This window comes from Siphateles boraxobius, unplaced genomic scaffold (genome assembly GCF_051911475.1).
Source record: "Siphateles boraxobius isolate OS27281-9 unplaced genomic scaffold, OSU_SipBor_1 7, whole genome shotgun sequence".
NCBI classification, from domain to species: domain Eukaryota; kingdom Metazoa; phylum Chordata; class Actinopteri; order Cypriniformes; family Leuciscidae; genus Siphateles; species Siphateles boraxobius.
Genome location: NW_027509197.1, coordinates 662,823 through 686,883, shown reverse-complemented (window position 1 = coordinate 686,883; position 24,061 = coordinate 662,823). Strand labels below are relative to the sequence as shown.

The window sequence follows — 24,061 nt, the reverse complement described above, 5'->3', positions numbered from 1 at the left end:
CAAAAAAAATTAAGAAATGTAATTTTTGACAATTCTCATGATATTTGGCACAAAGTGGTGAGTCGTTGCCCATCTTTGCTTGCAAAGACTGAGATGCTCTTTCTTACAGTAAATCACGATTCCCTCACCTATTAATAATTGACCTGCTAATTGTGGGCAGTTTCAAAAGAGTTTAATTTGGATATTCTAAGAGCTTTTCACTTTTTTTGCCTGTCACAACTTTTTTGGAGTGTGTTGAAGCCATCTACAGTTGTGCAGTGAAAACATTGGAAATCTTTTCTTTGTACTTTTGTCAGTTTAATAAATTTGAAAGAGAATGAACAAATCATAGATTCTTGATTTTATTGCATTTTACAGAATGTCCCAACTCTTCATGATTTGGGGTTGTATATATCACTTATTCTGCTGTATGTAACTGCATAAGTGTTCACACCCCTGAACTAGCTCTTAGTTGGAAGCACCCTTCTTTTCTATTATCAATAGATTATTATTATTTTTTTTCATATGACTGGTCAATCTTTTGAGTCGAAAGTTTAAATAATGACTGTACAATTATGCCTGACTGTGGAATCATGGTATGTATATACTGTTATGGGATCTAACAGGGAATAACAATTTAAAAAAATAAAATAAAAAAGACAGACTTAATGTATTTGTTTAAATGCATTTTATATTTGTATTGTCATTTATTGAAATAAATCACAATATTTATTTTCAAATGCAGAAATTATTGGACATTCACTTAAACATGAGGAACACTGTTGGAAACAAGGTTTTGAAATCCTCATAAACCTACTTTCTGCTCGTGAATACTACAGGAAAGACTATTGACTTCAAACTGATTGAGGAAAATCAGAAGACATTTACCAAAGTTTTGGTTTAGAAAAAGTATTGAGATATACAAAGACATTCAAAGAGGTTCTGCAAAAGATACTGTTAGCATTTCAAACAGGAGAGGAACATTGGAATAGGAAGACCTTGATCTCGAAAAGACTAATTCAGAGAGTTTGAAAATCAATCAAGTATATTGATATGTATAATAAATACGTGATTGTGCCTCTGCTAAGGTGGAGAGGAACAAGATCAATCATTAACAGAAAAAAAAAAAGAAACAAGCAAAAAAAAAAAAAATGAGCAAAGAGTTGAAAGTCACAAATTACTCCAGCATTTAGTCCAGAGCTAGACAGCAGAAATCTCCACTCGTGATGCTGAATGTGTCCCACTGAAACCTTCTTCAAGAGGTAGATCTCGAGATTTCTCTAGGTCTGTGACCGAGTTTTATACAATACAACGGTTTACTAGTATTGACAGCAGTTTGATGTTAGGGTGAATCTAACAAAACTTCTCAAAGATGTTTCATTTTCCATATTTCAACCCCAAAATCTAAAGAAAACAACTTAATTTTAAAGAGAGCGAAGGATATTTTTAGGATATTTTCTACTAAATGACAGTTAACCATTCTTACTGTATAAAAAACCCTGAATTACAAAATTAGTTTTGCTCAAATCTGTGTAAATTTAAGGCAGTAAATCTAACAAGTAAAGATTTTTTTTTGCCTTAAACTGAAACTTGGAGGGGAAAATGTGTTTAACAATCACGAAAAAAAGTTCATATTTGTTTTTTCACTTTGGGGATGAACTATGAGCCAGACACCGGGTTAATGAGATTCATCTGTGTAAATGGTTTATATTTGGCTGTGCATAATGAGCTGAGAGTTTAGCACGCTCAGCGATACCTGGATAGAAAAACAGAAACATTCATTATGGTTTTTGTTTTTGCATGCAAATGTTAAGGCTTCTGGTTGCGGGGCGACAGGGAGGCCTTCTGCTCTCGCACTATGAATCGCACCTACGGTCAACGTTACATTTTCATTCCAAACAAAAGGCAGAATCAAAGGTTTGCAGACAGAAATCATTTCATTTCCAAAGAGAGAGATGATTAGAGCTTTGCTGGTTTACATGAGGATCAAGCGGAAAGGCGTTGGGCTGCCAGCTCCTCCGCATCGTCGCGGTTCTCGTTGATCTCCGCCAGCGTTCGCACAAACCGGGTCCATTCGTCGCTCCGCGGGACTGCGATTTGCTATGGAGAGAAGAGGAAAAACAGAGTGTGTAATATGCAAGTGTTTTGTAAAGGGGTGTAAACAGTGTGTAATATGTGAGTGTTTTGTAAAGAGGTGTGAACAGTGTGTAATATGTGAGTGTTTTGTAAAGAGGTGTAAACAGTGTGTAATGTGTGAGTGTTTTGTAAAGAGGTGTAAACAGTGTGTAATATGTGAGTGTTTTGTAAAGGAGTGTAAACTGTGTAATATGTGAGTGTTTTGTAAAGAGGTGTAAATAGTGTGTAATATGTGAGCGTTTTGTAAAGCTGCGGGGCAGCTTTCTCGTTCTCGCTCTGTCACGAGAAAGTCGTGTAAAAAGCCCATGCGGAGCCTCTAAAGATGACACACACCACAATTACACGTCTGTCAGAGAGGGGCCCTTCAGGGGCCACAGAGGGCCTCTGTCACTCACGAGAGGGGATGAAAGCAGATCGAGTAGAAGAATAAGATGTGGGATTGTTAGCCAGGGGTCAGTTCACTCTCAGAATAGCCTGAGCGTCCACTGTTTACACCTCTTTACAAAATGCTTGCATATTACACACTGTTTACACCTCTTTACAAAATTCTTGCATATTACACACTGTTTACACCTCTTTACAAAACGCTTGCATATTACACACTGTTTACACCTCTTTACAAAACACTCACATATTACACACTGTTTACACCTCTTTACAAAATGCTTCAAATCAAATCAAATCAAATCAAATCCTTTTATTGTCACACAACCATATACACAAGTGCAACAGTGGGTGAAATTCTTAGGTGCAGTTCCGAGCAACATAGCAGTATGACACGATGTGACGAAAACAATTACAGCAAACATCAGATTTACATAGATTACACATCTAATGTGCGCACAATTACTCACAGTACCATATACACTAACAGAACAATAAATAATATACAATGTACAATATACAACAGTTTACAATATACAACAATATACAATATACAACAATTTACATATACAACAGTATACAAAAATACAAAAAGAGGTAATTATACATAGAGTAGATACTCGTAAGGTGCAATATATATATATATATATATATATATATATATATATATATATATATATATATATTATGTAAATGCAGTAGGTTATGTTGTGCTGTGTTGACAGTTAGAATGTTTATGGTTATTGATCATGAGGGATCAAGAGTTTAGAAATCTAATTGCTTGTGGGAAGAAGCTGTCATGGAGTCGGCTGGTGTGTGTCCTGATGCTGCGGTACCGCCGGCCTGAGGGTAGCAGTGAGAGCAGCCCATGGCTCGGGTGGCTAGAGTCTCTGATGATCCTCCGAGCTTTCTTCACACACCGCCTGGCATAAATATCCTGGAGGGAGGGAAGCTCACCTCCGATGATACGGCTGGCAGTGCGCACCACCCTTCGCAAGGCTTTGCGGTTACGGCTGGTAGTATTGCCATACCAGGCAGTGATGCAGCCAGTCAGGATGCTCTCGACGGTGCTGGTGTAGAACTGTGTGAGGATGTGGCGGTTCATTCCAAACTTCCTCAGCCGTCTCAGGAAGAAGAGGCGCTGATGAGCCTTCTTCACGACGGCCTCAGTGTGGACGGACCATGTGAGTTCCTCTGTGATGTGGACACCGAGGAACTTGAAGCTGCTGACTCTCTCCACCGGTGCTCCATTGATGGTGATGGGGCTGTGTTCTCTGTCGTTCTTCCTGAAGTCGACCACTAGCTCCTTGGTTTTGCTGATGTTGAGGGAGAGGTTGTTCCTCTGACACCAGTGCGTCAGAGTGAGCACCTCCTCTCTGTAGGCCGTTTCATCGTTGTCGGTGATCAGACCTACGACCGTAGTATCATCAGCAAACTTGATGATGGAATTTGAGCTGTGAGTTGCCACGCAGTCATATGTGTACAAGGAGTACAAGAGTGGGCTGAGAACACAGCCCTGTGGGGCTCCAGTGTTGAGGGTCAGTGATGAGGAGATGTTGCTGCCTATTCTAACCACCTGGCGTCTGTTTGACAGGAAGTCCAGGATCCAGCTGCACAGCAAGCTGTTTAAGCCCAGAGCCCGGAGTTTCACATCAAGCAAGGAGGGCACTATGGTATTGAATGCTGAGCTGTAGTCTACAAATAGCATTCTCACATATGTGTTCCTCTTTTCCAGGTGGGAGAGAGCAGTGTGTATTGTAGATACAATAGCATCATCAGTGGAGCGGTTATTGCGGTATGCAAACTGCAGTGGGTCTAGTGAGGAAGGTAAAACAGAGCAGATGTAATCTCTGACTAGTCTCTCAAAGCATTTACTGATGATGGGGGTCAGAGCAACAGGGCGCCAGTCATTTAAGCAGGTGATGTTGGTTTGCTTCGGTACAGGTACGATGATGGACGTTTTGAAGCATGTGGGGACTACAGACAAGGAGAGGGACCAATTGAAAATGTCCGTAAAAACACCAGCTAGTTGGTTCGCGCACTTTCTGATGACGCGGCCCGGAATACCGTCTGGACCCGCGGCTTTACGGATGTTCACCCGACGGAAAGATCGGGTTACATCCGCTACAGAGACGGAGAGTGTACTAACCTCTGTAGCTTCAGCCGCGTAATATGCTTGCATATTACACACTGTTTACACCTCTTTACAAAATGCTTGCATATTACACACTGTTTACACCTCTTTACAAAATGCTTGCACATTACACCTCTTTACAAAAAACGTTTTGTAAAGAGGTGTAAACAGTGTGTAATATGCAAGTTTTTTGTAAAGAGGTGTAAACAGTGTGTATGTTTTGTAAAAGAGTGTAAACCGTGTGTAATATGTGAGTGTTTTGTAAAGAGGTGGAAACAGTGTGTAATATGCAAATGTTTTGTAAAGAGGTGTAAACAGTGTGTAATATGTGAGTGTTTTGTAAAGGGTGTAAACAGTGTGTATGTTTTGTAAAAGAGTGTAAACAGTGTGTAATATGCCAGCGTTTTGTAAAGAGGTGGAAACAGTGTGTAATATGCAAAGGTTTTGTAAAGAGGTGTAAACAGTGTGTAATATGTGAGTGTTTTGTAAAGGGTGTAAACTTTGTGTAATATGTGAGTGTTTTGTAAAGAGGTATAAACAGTGTGTAATATGTGAGTGTTTTGTAAAGAGGTGTAAACAGTGTGTAATATGTGAGTGTTTTTTAAAAAGGTGTAAACAGTGTGTAATATGTGAGTGTTTTGTAAAGAGGTGTAAACAGTGTGTAATATGTGAGCATTTTGTAAAGAGGTGTAAACAGTGTGTAATATGTGAGCATTTTGTAAAGAGGTGTAAACAGTGTGTAATATGCAAGCGTTTTGTAAAGAGGTGTAAACAGTGTGTAATATGCAAGCGTTTTGTAAAGAGATGTAAACAGTGTGTAATATGTGAGTGTTTTGTAAAGAGGTGTAAACAGTGTGTATGTTTTGTAAAAGAGTGTAAACAGTGTGTAATATGCCAGCGTTTTGTAAAGAGGTGGAAACAGTGTGTAATATGCAAATGTTTTGTAAAGAGGTGGAAACAGTGTGTAATATGTGAGTGTTTTGTAAAGAGGTGTAAACAGTGTGTAATATGTGAGTGTTTTGTAAAGAGGTGGAAACAGTGTGTAATATGTGAGTGTTTTGTAAAGAGGTGTAAACAGTGTGTAATATGTGAGTGTTTTGTAAAGAGGTATAAACAGTGTGTAATATGTGAGTGTTTTGTAAAGAGGTGTAAACAGTGTGTAATATGTGAGTGTTTTGTAAAAAAAGTGTAAACAGTGTGTAATATGTGAGTGTTTTGTAAAGAAGTGAAAACAGTGTGTAATATGAGAGTGTTTTGTAAAGGGTGTAAACAGTGTGTAATATGTGAGTGTTTTGTAAAGGGTGTAAACTTTGTGTAATATGTGAGTGTTTTGTAAAGAGGTATAAACAGTGTGTAATATGTGAGTGTTTTGTAAAGAGGTGTAAACAGTGTGTAATATGTGAGTGTTTTGTAAAAAGGTGTAAACAGTGTGTAATATGTGAGTGTTTTGTAAAGAGGTGTAAACAGTGTGTAATATGCAAGCGTTTTGTAAAGAGGTGTAAACAGTGTGTAATATGCAAGCGTTTTGTAAAGAGATGTAAACAGTGTGTAATATGTGAGTGTTTTGTAAAGAGGTGTAAACAGTGTGTATGTTTTGTAAAAGAGTGTAAACAGTGTTTAATATGCCAGCGTTTTGTAAAGAGGTGGAAACAGTGTGTAATATGCAAATGTTTTGTAAAGAGGTGGAAACAGTGTGTAATATGTGAGTGTTTTGTAAAGGGTGAAAACTTTGTGTAATATGTGAGTGTTTTGTAAAGAGGTATAAACAGTGTGTAATATGTGAGTGTTTTGTAAAGAGGTGTAAACAGTGTGTAATATGTGAGTGTTTTGTAAAAAGGTGTAAACAGTGTGTAATATGTGAGTGTTTTGTAAAGAGGTGTAAACAGTGTGTAATATGTGAGCATTTTGTAAAGAGGTGTAAACAGTGTGTAATATGTGAGCATTTTGTAAAGAGGTGTAAACAGTGTGTAATATGCAAGCGTTTTGTAAAGAGGTGTAAACAGTGTGTAATATGCAAGCGTTTTGTAAAGAGATGTAAACAGTGTGTAATATGTGAGTGTTTTGTAAAGAGGTGTAAACAGTGTGTATGTTTTGTAAAAGAGTGTAAACAGTGTGTAATATGCCAGCGTTTTGTAAAGAGGTGGAAACAGTGTGTAATATGCCAGCGTTTTGTAAAGAGGTGGAAACAGTGTGTAATATGTGAGTGTTTTGTAAAGAGGTGGAAACAGTGTGTAATATGTGAGTGTTTTGTAAAGAGGTATAAACAGTGTGTAATATGTGAGTGTTTTGTAAAGAGGTGTAAACAGTGTGTAATATGTGAGTGTTTTGTAAAGAGGTGTAAACAGTGTGTAATATGTGAGTGTTTTGTAAAGAGGTGTAAACAGTGTGTAATATGTGAGTGTTTTGTAAAGAGGTGTAAACAGTGTGTAATATGTGAGCATTTTGTAAAGAGGTGTAAACAGTGTGTAATATGTGAGCATTTTGTAAAGAGGTGTAAACAGTGTTTAATATGTGAGTGTTTTGTAAAGAGGTGTAAACAGTGTGTAATATGTGAGCATTTTGTAAAGAGGTGTAAACAGTGTGTAATATGTGAGCATTTTGTAAAGAGGTGTAAACAGTGTGTAATATGCAAGCGTTTTGTAAAGAGGTGTAAACAGTGTGTAATATGCAAGCGTTTTGTAAAGAGGTGTAAACAGTGTGTAATATGCCAGCGTTTTGTAAAGAGGTGGAAACAGTGTGTAATATGCAAGCGTTTTGTAAAGAGGTGTAAACAGTGTGTAATATGCAAGCGTTTTGTAAAGAGGTGTAAACAGTGTGTAATATGCAAGCGTTTTGTAAAGAGGTGTTTTGTAAAGAGGTGTAAACAGTGTTTAATATGTGAGTGTTTTGTAAAGAGGTGTAAACAGTGTGTAATATGTGAGTGTTTTGTAAAGAGGTGTAAACAGTGTGTAATATGTGAGCGTTTTGTAAAGAGGTGTAAACAGTGTGTAATATGTGAGTGTTTTGTAAAGATGTGTAAACAGTGTGTAATATGTGAGTGTTTTGTAAAAAAGTGTAAACAGTGTGTAATATGTGAGTGTTTTGTAAAGAGGTGTAAACAGTGTGTAATATGTGAGTGTTTTGTAAAAAAAGTGTAAACAGTGTGTAACATGTGAGTGTTTTGTAAAGAAGTGTAAACAGTGTGTAATATGTGAGTGTTTTGTAAAGAAGTGTAAACAGTGTGTAATATGAGAGTGTTTTGTAAAAAAGGTGTAAACAGTGTGTAATATGCAAGCGTTTTGTAAAGAGGTGTAAACAGTGTGTAATATGCAAGTGTTTTGTAAAGAGGTGTAAACAGTGTGTAATATGCAAATGTTTTGTAAAGAGGTGTAAACAGTGTGTAATATGCAAGCGTTTTGTAAAGAGGTGTAAACAGTGTGTAATATGTGAGTGTTTTGTAAAGGGTGTAAACTGTGTGTAATATGTGAGTGTTTTGTAAAGAGGTGTAAACAGTGTGTAATATGTGAGTGTTTTGTAAAAAAGTGTAAACAGTGTGTAATATGTGAGTGTTTTGTAAAGGGTGTAAACTGTGTGTAATATGTGAGTGTTTTGTAAAGAGGTGTAAACAGTGTGTAATATGTGAGTGTTTTGTAAAGAGGTGTAAACAGTGTGTAATATGTGAGTGTTTTGTAAAGAGGTGTAAACAGTGTTTAATATGTGAGTGTTTTGTAAAGAGGTGTAAACAGTGTGTAATATGTGAGTGTTTTGTAAAGGGTGTAAACTGTGTGTAATATGTGAGTGTTTTGTAAAGAGGTGTAAACAGTGTGTAATATGTGAGTGTTTTGTAAAAAAGTGTAAACAGTGTGTAATATGTGAGTGTTTTGTAAAGAGGTGTAAACAGTGTGTAATATGTGAGTGTTTTGTAAAGAGGTGTAAACGGTGTGTAATATGTGAGTGTTTTGTAAAGAGGTGTAAACAGTGTGTAATATGCAAGCATTTTGTAAAGAGGTGTAAACAGTGTGTAATATGCAAGCGTTTTGTAAAGAGGTGTAAACAGTGTGTAATATGCAAGCGTTTTGTAAAGAGGTGTAAACAGTGTGTAATATGCAAGCGTTTTGTAAAGAGGTGTAAACAGTGTGTAATATGCAAGCATTTTGCAAAGAGGTGTAAACAGTGTGTAATATGCAAGCGTTTTGTAAAAAAGGTGTAAACAGTGTGTAATATGCAAGCATTTTGTAAAGAGGTGTAAACAGTGTGTAATATGCAAGCATTTTGTAAAGAGGTGTAAACAGTGTGTAATATGCAAGCATTTTGTAAAGAGGTGTAAACAGTGTGTAATATGCAAGCATTTTGTAAAGAGGTGTAAACAGTGTGTAATATGCAAGCATTTTGTAAAGAGGTGTAAACAGTGTGTAATATGCAAGCATTTTGTAAAGAGGTGTAAACAGTGGACGCTCAGGCTATTCTGAGAGTGAACTGACCCCTGGCTAACAATCCCACATCTTATTCTTCTACTCGATCTGCTTTCATCCCCTCTCGTGAGTGACAGAGGCCCTCTGTGGCCTCTGAAGGGCCCCTCTCTGACAGACGTGTAATTGTGGTGTGTGTCATCTTTAGAGGCTCCGCATGGGCTTTTTACACGACTGTCTCGTGACAGAGCGAGAGTGAGAAAGCTGCCCCGGAGCTGAAGGTGTTGATGTGAAGTCAGTCTGTGATGTGTGTGTTCAGTAAACTCTACTCTCTCACCTCGCCGACGTCGTAGATGTGTATCTGTCCCTCTGAGTCCCCGACGGCGATCTCTCTGCCCGACTGAGACCAGCGCAGTCTGTTCAGAGCAGGACTCCCTTCCACTGCCACGCTGACAGAGGGCACCTGCACACACACACACACACACACACACACACACACACACACACACACACACACACACACACACACACACACACACACACAGACATTGAGCTTGACTAATAATACCAATAATACCATTTTTCAGTCAGTATCAGATAATAATCCAAATTATTAATCAAAGAGGTCATGTAACATGTAAGGAGTTCATGCTGATATTTGCAAAATAACTTGCTGTCAAATGCATGTTGAACTGCAAACAGGACAAGGCTGATCACAACAAACTGTACAATGTTCATATAATGGTCTAGAGTCCTGCTTGGTAAACGAGTGAATCTCTGTGCTGCTGTGTGTGAGTGGAGGCGGGGCTCATTTGCATATTCATATAACCGCGTACACTAAATGAGGCAAGGGTGTAGAGTTACATTCAAGCTATTTTAAGGGATGAAGAACTTTTTTTCCAAGGAAAAAACTTTAAATATGCTATTTTGGTGATAAATGATAAATATAAATAGGATAAAATGATTGACAGGGGGACTTTAAAAAAATTAAACTGAAAATGTGTTAGATATAATTGTTTATATTTCCCAGCACTACTAAAAGAAATCAAATTTTGTCTCTCAGTGTAGAAGCCTGTGTGCTGAAAATAAATAAAGTTAATTGTGTGTATCAGTGATGTTTCATGGCATGTATGCTGTTGTAACCTCGGTGTCGTTGTTGAGGTTCCACAGGTCGATGCGTCCGAGTCCGTCAACACACGCGAACAGGGCGGGATGTACCGGAGACCACATCACATCATAAACATAATCCGAGTTATCCTCAAACGAGTACAGCGGCTTGTTATTCTACAGCAGAGAGAGAAACACACAGTCAGCTGAGAGATTCATGAATGACAGTGTAATGTAATGAGTGTGTATGAATGATCCGTTACCTTGCTGCTCCAGAGTTTAACGGTCCAATCAAAAGAGGCGGTAAGGAAGAGATGAGAGAAATCTACCGGCCCGGTCGCTGTGTGACAGTGAATGCCTGTGATTGGACCATGATGTCCCTCAAACATCTCACTGATACCTACCCGACTGCTCACACACACACACACACAATGGCAGAGGGTTAATGATCTCAGCATGTTTCCATCAGTCAGGTAACACTTCACATTACTAACACACACACACACACACTGCTGAGTGTGTGTGCTGTGTGTGAGCTCATTACTGTGAGAGGTAAACAGCCGAGTGAGATGCTGAGAGTGTGTGTAGAGGATGAGATAATCACAGCATCACAAATGAAGAGGAAACATTCGCTCTCTCAGCTCAGTACGGCACACACAAACACATCTACTATATCCCATTCATAAATAGTTGATTTTTCATGACAAACATTCATATTTCTAATTTTTAAAAAAATGTGTGCAGGAACTTCCATTCAGAGCAATAAAGTTTTGGGAGATAACAGATAATGATCATAACATGATTTCTGCTTCAGTAAAGCTCTACAGTCTACAGTAGACACTATAAATGTATTATTAATAGAAATTAATATTAATTACTTATACACATTCATTTACTATTTACTTACAATTAATTATATATACATACACACACACACACTATATATATATATATATATATATATATATATATATATATATATATACACTAATATTTATCATTCAATTCTTATTCAATAAGCCAGTATTACTATTTATATTATTTTATGAATTACTATAAAGTAATTAGAATTTTTTTTTAACTAAACAAGCGTGTTGATCAGTCCACTAAAGAAACATTAAAACATGCCCTTCCACAAATTTCCACTTTCAAAAATGTCCATATAATCATATTATACATTGAACTATGTCTAATCCACATTTACACAAATAATGTAAATATAAATTACAAAATGTATATATTTATAGATGGAAATAATAACAACACATGTAAATGTAAATATAACAATTATAAATAATAACAACATACAGTTACGTGACAAAAGAACGAACGACCCGAACCCGAATACTCGAGAGGTGAACTAATCACTTCTGTATCCGGTACTACAGTACAGACTGCGTAGCTCAGTTTATGAGGATGTCACGGGGCAATCGAAAGACTCAGATCGGGAGGTGAGGTAAACTAACAGACTTCAGACCCAGTTCAGCTATGAATGAATCATTTCTGTTTCTCATAATTTGGCCTTGTCCTTGCATTGCAATTTTTTTCTTATTCTAGGCGTGATCAACACATTGTAAGTTGATGTGTTGGGGAATTTGGCTATTAACATGTAACATTTTAATTATATTCTGCTGAAATGAACAAAATGACTTGGAAAAAAGATGAGTTAATTTTGATGAACAAGATTCAAAAATCAGAATGATCCGAACCTCCCATTACTAAATTCAATTCGCACGGACTGAAGATGAATGGGAGAATAGAGGAGAACGGGAGAGCCATGTGCTCAAACGCTGCAGTATCACAGGGCGTTATTAAAGCCGTCAAAATAAAAGTCTGGCGTCACGTCAAAATAAAAGTTCCTCGTCCAATATATCGGCCACACAGAAAAACGTAGCGGCCAATGCAGATATTTAAAAAATGCCAAATATTGGCCGATATATCAGGCGAGAACTAGTTTTGTGAGAAATAAAATGTTTGTTTGCGTAATCAGATTACATGCACAGATCCAGAGATCTCCTGCAGTGAACAGTGTGTGTAAATGTGTGTATTACCTGCCATGGCGACAGGCTGTGTACACTGATCCATCCTCACTCCCCACCACAAAGTTATTAACGTCACCCAGAGGGAAGGACATGGAGGTGACCGCAACGGATTTAGACTGCTTAAACACCAGCTCCATACTGTCCTGTTGACACACACACACACACATCAATAACACCAATAGCCAACACCCAATAGCCTCTCTCACAGATTAGAAATGCGCAATTTAAATTCAGCCGGCGTTTTAACTAATCATTAACATCTGACACTGTGGTTTGGCAAATGTTTTTGAAAACTCAAGGATGGGTTAATGGTATACTAACTCCAAACGCAGCTATCTCTCTCTCTCTCTGAGTGTGTGTGTGTGTGTGTGTGTGTGTGTGTGTGTGTGTGTGTGTGTGTGTGTGTGTGTGTGTGTGTGTGTGTGTGTGTGTGTGTAAGGCAGCAGGGAATAGGTTGTGGCTCTCAGTGAGTCAGTGCTTCTGAAGCCAACAAATCACTTCCCTTGGCATTTGTCGGTAAGATTTGTACACAACATTCACTGTTTTTACTGGTTGAGTAAGCAAGTTGCTTTCTTTGAGTATGATATTCAAACTCTGAAAACATGAATTTTTGATGGCAAGGGTCATGTGAGAGCAGAGAGAATTGTGGGTACCTGTGGTTGAGACAGCATGTCCAGACTCCAGGAGCACATCTTTCCATCAGTAGAGATGCTAATGAGGTTATGAGCGTTCTGTGTGCCAACCACATTAACACAGTACACTGGGTGCTGGAAGAGAAACAGAAAAGTAAGGTTAGGGCAGGGCTCCAGACTGTGACCAAATGGTTGCATTTTGCAACCATTTTTCCTGTCGGTGCTATCAAAATTTGATATAGGTCAGCAACCACAATGTTGCCCAGTATCAAATGGCAAACGAAATGAAAGCGGAATGAAACTGCGCTACTCATTTGTGCTTCACGGACCGTTTATTAGTTCGGACCAATAATCGTGCGACATCGTTACTTCACAGGGAGATCCAGTTGAGAAATCTATTGAATTTGCCACAGAATTAATAACATCACTGCAAGATCCAGTGAGAAACATTCAGATTCGACGCAGAACTCTCTGTTAGAAATCATAGATATCAGATCAAACAGCGCTGATGTGAAAACCAGGAGAAACATTGTGCCAAGAATGAACAAGTTAAAGAAGGCTTTAAGTCCACAAATCAGCAACATTCACTATGGATTTAATGTAGTAACTAGTGGTCGACCGATATATCGCCAAGGCCGATACGTTTTTCTGATTGGCCAATGTGTTGGAAGCGGGACTTTTATTTTGACGGCACTCCAGATTTATATTTTGACGGGTGGCGCTCAACGTCTGAGAAGAGAACGGCAGCGCCTGATCACACAGCGCTCACTCACATTCTCCGTCTTCATTAGTTTACGATCTCTGTCAGTCATATCTAATACTTCGTTAAAAAGTAAAGCGTTGCTTTTATATTATTTGTAACAGAAAAGGCAAACAATCAGGCTAAAATACTTTATAATTTACCATCAACATTAAGCAAATGCGCATCTACATCATTTAAACAAATCTCTGAATATCTAATAAACATTTAATTTCACAAACCTTGCAGATTTAATCCAGCTGGGATATCTTGTGAAGTGTGCATTTGTAGTCGGCATAAACGTGTTACTGCAAGTTACGGTCCGTGTGAAGTGAGTGAATGTGAACAGAAGATCAGCTTCACAGGAGACGCAATCAAAAAACTTTAAATCCTTCATTTTAAATATCCTGTGCTATATCTAGTGTCCCACTGTGTCGTATTAATATCGTTTTCACTGTGTGCTGTATGTAAAATTAGCGTTACCTTGTCTTTATTTGACAAAATATGATTACCAGTGTGCATGAAATTACCAAATTACTGAGTGCCCTGTTACGGTGTTTACTTCATTTTTATTCACATATTCATATATTTTTAAACAATAACTTTGTGAAAAATACTGTAATAGGATTGAAGATTTAAGAAGTTGCCATCTATAAGCATGTTTATTTTAAGGATTTGTTTCCTAATTTATTTCTAATTTATTAAATATTGATTAAAATAAATATAAAGTATATATAAAAATATTGGCTTTTTATCGGCCACCCTGCTCTCTAAGATATCGGCATCGGCTAGGGGTGTGTGACGATATACTTTTCCCACAAGACGAGACGCGAGATTGGGTTCACGAGAACGAGACGAGACAAGATTTTTTTCAGAAATCCTCAAAGACAAAATTCATGACTGGAAAATTTGTCTGCAGGTGCATTTTGAAATGTTTTAACATTTAACTAATAATCTTCTAATGCATGTCATTTTAGGTCTACTTAATGAGTATGAATTATCAAATGCATTGAAAGAAAACAATATGCAAGCATTGTAAAAGTTTTTTACTGACTGGCTTTTCTCCTGTATGATTTCACATGAGTCTCTTCAGACCTAACTGTACATTTGTGAGCTTTCAGAACTTCTGATTGAGGCTGTGTGTGACCTCCTAACTAAATTTCCTTACACAAATTGAATATAGACATAAAAACTAAAATAAATGTTTTCTCTTAGTCTTAGTCTAGCAAACAATAAGTGGAAGTGCAACCATAATCAAAGTACTGTAGCGCACAGACTCTTTATATAATTGTTGTGAAATTGCTGTTTTATTTTGCACCGGCAGGTATAGGGTTAATGCTGTGAGTTCGGATTTCGGTAAAGGCCGGTAGAGAAACGAGGCTGGTGCGTTTGTCTTTACAGTTGTTCTTGCGTTCCTGCGTTCCGATCAAAAGTTCAGAAACGGAGCCTACCTTGTCTGTTGTCAAGACGTTACAGTAGCTACTCTCTCAATATTCGAAGTGCAAACAGAGACTGTAGCCAATTAATTAGTCCAGAGATGGGTATTGGGTGAATATTGTATGTGCAGCCTAATTTGCGCACATCAGGGAGCTCGTGTTTTACTTTCACTTTCAAATTCGTGATCGCGCGTACTCTGTGTATAAGATGGAGCGGTGCTAAGCGCGAATTCTACAAGATAAGACATTTATCAGACGTTAAGACTCTGTTGCGCAACGAATTTGGCGATATCGCGAGACAGCTTTTCACTCAACGGGAAATCTCGCCACATTTTAGTCTCGCGAGATCTCGTGGCACGAGATCTCGTCACACCCCTAGCATCACCCATCAAAAAAACAATATCGGTCGACCACTAGTAGTAACACTAATCTTAATTGTATTGTGACAGAAATAGTCAAACGCTTATGAGTACTACACATCTTTTTCCAGCACTTCAAAACTATAATATCATATTTAAATGTTATTTTTAATGTGATGACCAAAACATTTTTTGTTCATCCTTCAAAGATTGTCCCCATTTATAAAACTAAAAGTTTCAAGATGTAGGAAAACTCACACTTATTTAAAAATAAAAGTTTAAATTGCCGTTGTAACCAGTAGGTGGCTGCAGAGGACACTTATTGGCTATTTTCACTCCCTAATATCTATTTTTTTTACTCGTTATCAAATACTTTTTGGTATGCTCCTAAAAGATTTTCAGTTAGGGGCTATAGCACTCCTAGGAAAAAACAGTTAGTCTGAAGCTCTGGGTTAGGGTGACATAATATTAAAACAAATGTGAAAAATAAGTAGTATTTTGTTTGGACTGCAGCTACTGCTTCGCCTCCTTTTCTGCATGGTGTGTGTGTGATGCCATGTACCGTGTGGGCCGCAGCAGAGAGAGGAGTCCTCTGGACAGGGGTGCGCCTGTTACTTCTGTTGTCCCACAGGACGATCTGTCCTGAATAAGTGCCACCGACAACCAGGTTAGGATGAAACTTTGCAAACGCTGCAGACATGACCGCAGACTACAGTAGAGAGAGAGAGAGAGATAGAGAGAGAGAGAGAGAGAGAGAGAGAGATCAAAAATTTAAAAAAGTTTATAGACATAAAAGCCCCAACATACTCAGCTAAGAAGATGGAAAAATTAACAAGTCCGAACTTTTGTGAGTGTTTGTGAATACTTGTGGAGTGTTTGTGTGTGTGTGCGCGTGCGCACGTGTGTGTGTGTGTGTATGTGTGTGTGTATGTGTGTGTGTGTGTGTGTGTGTGTGTGTGTGTGTGTGTGTGTGTGTGTGTGTGTGTGTGTGTGTGTGTGTGTGTGTGTGTGTGTGTGTGTATGTGTGTGTGTGTGTGTGTGTGTGTGTGTGTGTGTGTGTGTGTGTGTGTGTGTGTGTGTGTGTGTGTGTGTGTGTGTGAGTGAGAGAGAGAGAGACCAAGCTGTGTATCCGTTCCTGAGGGCAGCACATGTGGTTCTACTTAGGCTATCCACAACGGATCACCTCAGGCCAAACACACTGAACATACAGTAACACTCAAAAAATACACAACCGCAGAGATAAAACCTTCCAAGAAATGCCACAATCTGCGTCTGTACTGCTTGTAATGCAGCATAATGGCTAGTATGATTAAAAGCTTTGAGTCTCATGACTTTACTGAGTGTTTAAATCAACTGAAGTCAATAGAGTTCACACTGGTAATTCTCATGTTATAAGCTCTTACAAATTTCATATAATGATATTTTTCAAATAAAATATTGGTAAAATGTTTTGTTTTTTCGTGCATCACACTAGTTTTGCTGTAGTTTATGTCAAATTTGAAATTTCAATCCATTTTTTAATGGTGGTCAATGGGGTTTAATTTAGTACTAACATGGTTATTAACACAGCAACTTTAAAAATGTTTAAATCTTTACACATTCACATGTTGCTAAGAGGTTTTTAATATGCTTTAAAAACAAACCATGTGTAAATTCATAAGTCAACACCATTGCTGAGTATTTTCTCAAAAAACTCTCAAGTCTCAAAAAACGGTTTGAGATCGCTGGTGTTTCTGACGTCACAAACTACCTTATAACCAATCAGATCAACGTGTGATCGTCACCGAGTGGATCTCTGAGCTGAGTGAGATAGTGGAGGCGGGGCTCATTTGCATATTCATAGAACCGCATATACTAAATGAGGCAAGGGTGTCAAGTTACATACAAGCTATTTTAAGGCATGAAGAATATAACATTTAAAATGTCATTTTGGTGATCAAATATGAGTTTTAAGGGATGAAATAATTGACTACAGGGGGACTTTAAGTTATAAAGGTTTCATAAGCTTAAGCTCTAGCAAGTCGAAACTGAGGAATGCAAAAGACGTATGCAGATTTTGAATCTATTTAGAGGGACAAGTAATATTCAGGAAGCAGAATACTGAATATAAGAAGTTTTACTGACTCTATGCTTATAAACCTCGGCTAACACCACAAACCTGAGTATTTGCATGAATGCGCATGTGTGTGCAGAGACTTTAAAATAATAGTTCAATCATTAATGTAAATTCCCCCACACCCATGTTGCTCTAAGCCTTTATGACTTTCTTTCTTTCATGTCTCAAAAGTAGACGTTACGCAGAATGTTAACGTGCTGCTTTTATTCCATACAATGAGTCAATGTCTAGAACTGTCACTCCAAAAAGGACATAAAAGTAATCAATAAGACAATATTTCAAGTCTTCTAAAGACATACAATAGCTTTGTGTGACTCAATTTTAAGTCAGTATTCACTGAAAGTCTTCCCCTTCACTGCAGTTCTCAAATCTCAGCCTCACTTGTGTTCAATTTAAGCATGACTTTTGAGATGTTGCACTAGGTTGATGCCAAACACTGTGTGCATGAAAAACTGAACATGGAAGTTTGATTACGTGGAATTGAAATTAAATGTCTACAGCAGAGGGCAAGTTTGTAAATGAACAACAGTTTAAATTTGGGTCTGTACATCACACAAGTCTATGAAATCACTGTAAAAGAGTAAAAATGTAGCAGTTTTTCTACTTACCCAGCCAAAATTTTCAAAAATATAGTTTTTGCTGCTTGTGATAAGGACTGCAAAATTAATCAAAATGAAACCGCACGCGACTTGGCAAAGGCTGCGATTATTTTATGCGCAGCTTCTCGGTGAAGCACGGCTCTGTGATCAGCAGTAAATGCTCCTCCACCTGTAAGACAGAGGGCGCTCTCGCGCAGACACACCAAATATGCCCTGCAGAAGTAGATAACACATCATTCCAGGAAATCCCAATAGAGTGCCGAAGTTATGACGTCACTTTGTAGGACAACTCGGAAGTTAGCGGCGCATGGGTTCCCTCGATCAAAAAGCTATGCATTTTCCCCATAGTCTTTTGGAAAATCGCAAAAAATAAGATGTGTTCAACAAAGAGTTGTGACCCTCACACGTTTTGTCTATCAAGATAATCTTTACATGTTAATCCAAAATGTATACATTTTGAAGCCTATATAAAGTTTTAAAAACCACAAGTAGACACAATAAAGTTTAAAAAACCACAAGCAGGTTATAACTGGTGTGTTTTATGTCATAGATCAAAACGTGAAAATATTTAGAGGCTTTGTTAACCAGAGACCTTATTTCAGGCGATTTAGCAAAAACCCTTTCAAAAAACCCATAGACTTTAGGGCGAGGGAACCGGAAGTGCTAAAATGCTAACTCACTTCCACGTTTTGGCCTACAAAGTGACGTCATAACTTCGGCACTCTATGGGCATCATACTATCTGAAGCTGAATAAACAGAAGATTGAAATGCTTTGATTGAATAAACATGACTAATAAACACACGACTACGACATTATACGGTTTATCTGAGTTCTTCAAGTCTTCTTGGGGTTTGGGGATTTTCATGATAATAAAGTATATTTATACTTCAAATCTAATCGACATAGCCTTTATCACTGAATAGATTACTATGAAATAATATGTTGTGTGCCTTATTCTGTGTAAGAAGCCACGTCATCTCACAGATGGATGCTGAACTGTTGTTATGAAGTGAGTTTGGAGTAAAAATCATGTTATTAAATGTTGTCTTTTGTTGGATAAGAGGTTCATAAATGCTTATCATGTTTGGAAAGATGTTTGGCGTGTGTTGCTTTTTCAAATGCACATTATAAGCGACTCAAACTCGCAGACGGAGTTTGAGACGGAGCAGCGTTTACAGAGCCGGACATCAATGACAAGCTGCGCATTAAAAATAATCGCAAAAAGCCAAATCGGTTTAAACGCGATGTCATGTTAATTGCGATTTATCGTGCAGCCCTACTTCTGATCCATGTAACCTTTAATTCTGATAATAATAAGTTTTATTCGAATTTTAGAATTTTCACAACGATTTTATAAATTGTAAAATTACAAATTACAAGCAACAGCACACACACACAAAAAATAACAGAACAAAGATACGAATGAAATAAACAATGCTTCAAGTTTTTCAGGTCTATCAGATACAAAAATACTTCAGAAATTAAATGTTATCAAATGTATATATACTGTGTAAAAATATAAATATAGATTAATCCTAAGGCTACAAAAGTTATTCATTCAAGTGCAGTGGAAGATTTTCTCTTTTTCTTTTGTTGTTTGATTAACGTTAACGAAATATGAACAGAAAACTGTCGATCAGACAATACATGAGTACCAAATTCCATGAGTACCAAATCGAGTTTTCAGGAGGTGCATCTGTGTGTGTGTGTGCGTGTGTGTGTGTGTGTGTGTGTGTGTGTGCATACCTGACAGTGGAAGACATACTCCGGTGTGGCCTTCTTGTATTTCATGTTCCAGACTAAAGCCACTCCATCAGGCTCATGTGCGACTTCCTCATTGTTGTTGTAAGAGGCGACCAGCAACTCTGGATACTGTGAACACGTGTACAGGTCAGGAAAACAAAACCTTTGTCTATTTAAGGACAACTTTTGAACTGCAGGCATAAAGTCTGGTCCACATTACAGCTCATTCTGGCAAAGAACCGCCCACCTACACACATTTAAACTTTTTTTAAGCTGACTGTTACAAATATGCATAAAAAAAGCTAAATTTTCATAGGGACAAAATATATTTTTTTATAATAATAATTTAAAATGCAAAATAAATGCTACCAAAGTAGTTATTCACCTCACAGCATTTTAAACCATGTATGACTACTAAAGTAGTAGACAACTCATATCAAGTCACATTTATTTGTATAGCGCCTCGTACAATATAGATTGTTTCAAAGCAGATTCACAGAAAAAAAAACTATTGTTTCCAAATTCATCAATTATGTAATGATCTTAATTAAATCTGTAAAGCAGCAGCTCTACAGAATATTATATCCGATATTGTATCACTTATCAGAAGTATAATTTATTTAAACTTGATCAACACCTAATTTCATGTATTATTATCATTGTATGTACTGTATGCATGCATGCTTGATTTATAAAGTCCAGTTTTGAGGTCACGTACCTGTGGGGACCAATCCAGACAGGTTACCACTCGCTGTTTGGACCAGCGGTCATCAACAAACTGCCTGTTAAGAGACAGTTTCGCCCCAGCCTGCATCTCACTAGATACACACACATCTCAAATTAAACAGTGCATATGAGCTGCTCTGTGATGTTTTTTTTTTAGGGCTGATGGTTACCCCTCCTTCTCCTCCATGTCACGGCCGCTGTAGTCGAAGAAAACATCCACGCGTTCGGACAGAGCGCGCTCCACGATGCGTGTGCTGTGATCGAAAAACTCCATGAACTCCTCCGAGTGCAGAATCTGTAACTTCTCCTCCTCTGTCAGCTCATGAGGGGGCGCTACAATCACCAACAGACAGGGAACAAACGAAAGGTGCGTAACTGGATGAAATTAATTCCATTTATAAATCAGAATAGTTGAATTCTTGATTCTAATGATTAAAGGGATAGTTCACCCAAAAATGAAAATTTGCCCACGATTTAGTCACCCTCAAATCATCCTAGATGTATATGACTTTCTTCTTTCAGACGAATACAATCGGAGTTATATTAAAACATGTCCTGGCTCTTCCAAGCATTATAATGGCAGTTAATGTTTTGAAGTCCATAAAAGTGCATCTATCCATGACAAAAGTGTCCCAAACGAGGGGTTAATACAGGCCTTCTGAAGCGAAGCAATGCGTTTGTGTGAGAAAAATATCCATATTTAAAACTTTATAAAGTAAAATAACTAGCTTCTGAACAGAAAAAGCAATTCACTGCCATTATAATTCTTGGAAGGACATTGTTTTATATAACTCGTATTCGTCTGAAAGAAGAATGTCATATACAGTACATACAGGTGCTGGTCATATAATTAGAATATCCCCAAAAAGTTGATTTATTTCAGTAATTCCATTCAAAAAGTGAAATTTGGATATTATATTCATTCATTACACACAGAATTTTGATGATTATAACTGACAACTAATGAAAACCCCAAAATCAGTATCTCAGAAAATTAGAATATTGTGAAAAGGTTCAATATTGAAGACACCGGGTGCCATACTCTAATCAGCTAATTAACTCAAAACACCTGCAAAGGCCTTTAAATGGTCTCTCAGTCTAGTTCTGTAGGCTACACAATCATGGGAAAGACTGCTGACTTGACAGCTGTCCAAAAGACGACCATTGACATCTTGCACAAGGAGGGCAAGACACAAAGGGTCATTGGTAAAGAGGCTGGATGTTCACAGAGCTCTGTGTCCAAGCACATTAATAGAGAGGCTAAGGGAAGGAAAAGATGTGGTAGAAAAAGTGTACAAGCAATAGGGATAACCGCACCCTAGAGAGGACTGTGAAACAAAACCCATTCAAAAATGTGGGGGAGATTCACAAAGAGTGGACTGCAGCTGGAGTCAGTGCTTCAAGAACCACCACGCACAGACATATGCAAGACATGGGTTTCAGCTGTCGCATTCCTTGTGTCAAGCCACTCTTGAACAAGACACAGTGTCAGAAGCTTCTCGCCTGGACTAAAGACAAAAAGGACTGGACTGCTGCTGAGTGGTCCAAAGTTATGTTCTCTGATGAAAGTAAATTTTGCATTTCCTTTGGAAATCAAGGTCCCAGAGTCTGGAGGAAGAGAGGAGAGGCACAGAATCAACATTGCTTGAAGTCCAGTGTAAAGTTTCCACAGTCAGTGATGGTTTGGGGTGCCATGTCATCTGCTGGTGTTGGTCCACTGTGTTTTCTGAGGTCCAAGGGCAATGCAGCCGTCTACCAGGAAGTTTTAGAGCACATCATGCTTCCTGCTGCTGACCAACTTTATGGAGATGCAGATTTCATTTTACAACAGGACTTGGCACCTGCACACAGTGCCAAAGCTACCAGTACCTGGTTTAAGGACCATGGTATCCCAGTTCTTAATTGGCCAGCAAACTCGCCTGACCTTAATCCAATAGAAAATCTATGGGGTATTGTGAAGAGGAAGATGCGGTACGCCAGACCCAACAATGCAGAAGAGCTGAAGGCCACTATCAGAGCAACCTGGGCTCGCATAACACCTGAGCAGTGCCACAGACTGATCGACTCCATGCCACGCCGCATTGCTGCAGTAATTCAGGCAAAAGGAGCCCCAACTAAGTATTGAGTGCTCTACATGCTCATACTTTTCATGTTCATACTTTTCAGTTTGCCAAAATTTCTAAAAATCCTTTTTTTGTATTGGTCTTAAGTAATATTCTAATTTTCGGATATATTGAATTTGGGATTTTCATTAGTTTTAGTCATCACAATTAAATGAAATAAACATTTGAAATATATCAGTCTGTGTGTAATGAATGAATATAATATCCAAATTCACCTTTTGAATAGAATTACTGAAATAAATCAACTTTTTGATGATATTATAATCATATGACCAGCACCTGTATATCCTATAGGGTGACTTGAGGGTGAGTAAATCATGTGCTAATTTTCATTTTTGGGTGAACTATACCTTTAACAAATGTTCCAGGTTCATTCTTGTTATTCCAGGTTTGAGCCAAACAAGATGCTTAATTGTTGTCTAAATGTCTGAGCACAAGTATACATTGCACAGGTTAACTCCAGTGCACATAAGTGGAAAAATGTATTTTGAACCACTGAACTATTGAAAATTTAACACACACTCAATGTGGAAATATGTCCATAACTTGGAGTTGAAATTGTGTGCATTAAATGGTACATAATTCAGTGGTCTGTTTTTCCCCATTGCATTATGTTCTTTAAGTTGTGTGTCTAATATACCAACATTATACTAAAAATCTGATTTCAGCAACAACCACTGCCAATTTTCATAGACAAAGTCAGAACATATGTGAATATTCTTCTTCAATCAGGAATAATATAATGTCAACAAATATCCGTGTTTGGATATTATAGTGAAACATATAAAACATGCGTTCAATACTTTACCTTCCTCTTCTGGTTTCTCCACTGGTTCCTCTTTCTCTGCCTCGACCTCTGGCTGTGGTGCTGGGGCCTCTTCCTCCTCATCTTCCTCTGCAATAGTAACATCACAAACATCAGGATCATTTACACCAGAGCTGCAGTACTGTGTTATTAAAGGATACATGCTTTACACTGTTAATACTTTACCCCGAATGTGTAGTTTACGCCGATTTTTTTAAATGAAAATTGCACTTTAATCGAGATCAAATCCCAGAAGGGAATATTATAACAAAATAAAGTTAAAACTTGTTTTGAACAATTTCTTTGTCATCTGCAGATTGATTTTAAGTAGGGAGAGAAAAAAATCGATTTAAATCGTAAATCGGATTTTTTGTGAAAAAATCGGGGATTTCTTTTTATCGCCCATATCGCCCAGCCCTAGCATTAACATGTGCTTTATAAGCACTAATAAACAGCCAATATCATAGTAATATGCATGCTAATAAGCAACTAGTTAATAGTGAGAATTGGACCCTAAACTAACAAGTTACCGGTTATACAGATCCTTCTCAAAAAATTAGCATATTGAGATAAAGTTCATTATTTTCCATAATGTAATGATAAAAATTAAA

The 24,061-nt window shown here is 37.8% G+C and overlaps 1 protein-coding gene across 3 annotated transcripts in view; it reads right to left on the bottom strand.

Annotated features, from left to right (window-relative positions):
• Nucleotides 1-652: 652 nt before the first annotated feature.
• dync1i2a (dynein, cytoplasmic 1, intermediate chain 2a) overlaps nt 653-24,061 on the bottom strand; it is a 48,570-nt gene continuing 25,161 nt past the window's right edge. For all 3 annotated transcript variants that reach the window (XM_077217048.1, XM_077217049.1, XM_077217047.1), the window contains exons 6-16: nt 23,454-23,540; nt 20,693-20,855; nt 20,515-20,614; nt 19,800-19,925; nt 15,899-16,045; nt 12,824-12,937; nt 12,180-12,313; nt 10,392-10,536; nt 10,165-10,305; nt 9,359-9,484; nt 653-2,079 (exon numbers count right to left, since the gene is read on the bottom strand). In XM_077217048.1, coding sequence (XP_077073163.1) covers nt 1,966-2,079; nt 9,359-9,484; nt 10,165-10,305; nt 10,392-10,536; nt 12,180-12,313; nt 12,824-12,937; nt 15,899-16,045; nt 19,800-19,925; nt 20,515-20,614; nt 20,693-20,855; nt 23,454-23,540 — 1,397 coding nt within the window. In that variant the 3' untranslated portion in view covers nt 653-1,965. The remainder of the gene's footprint in view (nt 2,080-9,358; nt 9,485-10,164; nt 10,306-10,391; nt 10,537-12,179; nt 12,314-12,823; nt 12,938-15,898; nt 16,046-19,799; nt 19,926-20,514; nt 20,615-20,692; nt 20,856-23,453; nt 23,541-24,061) is intronic.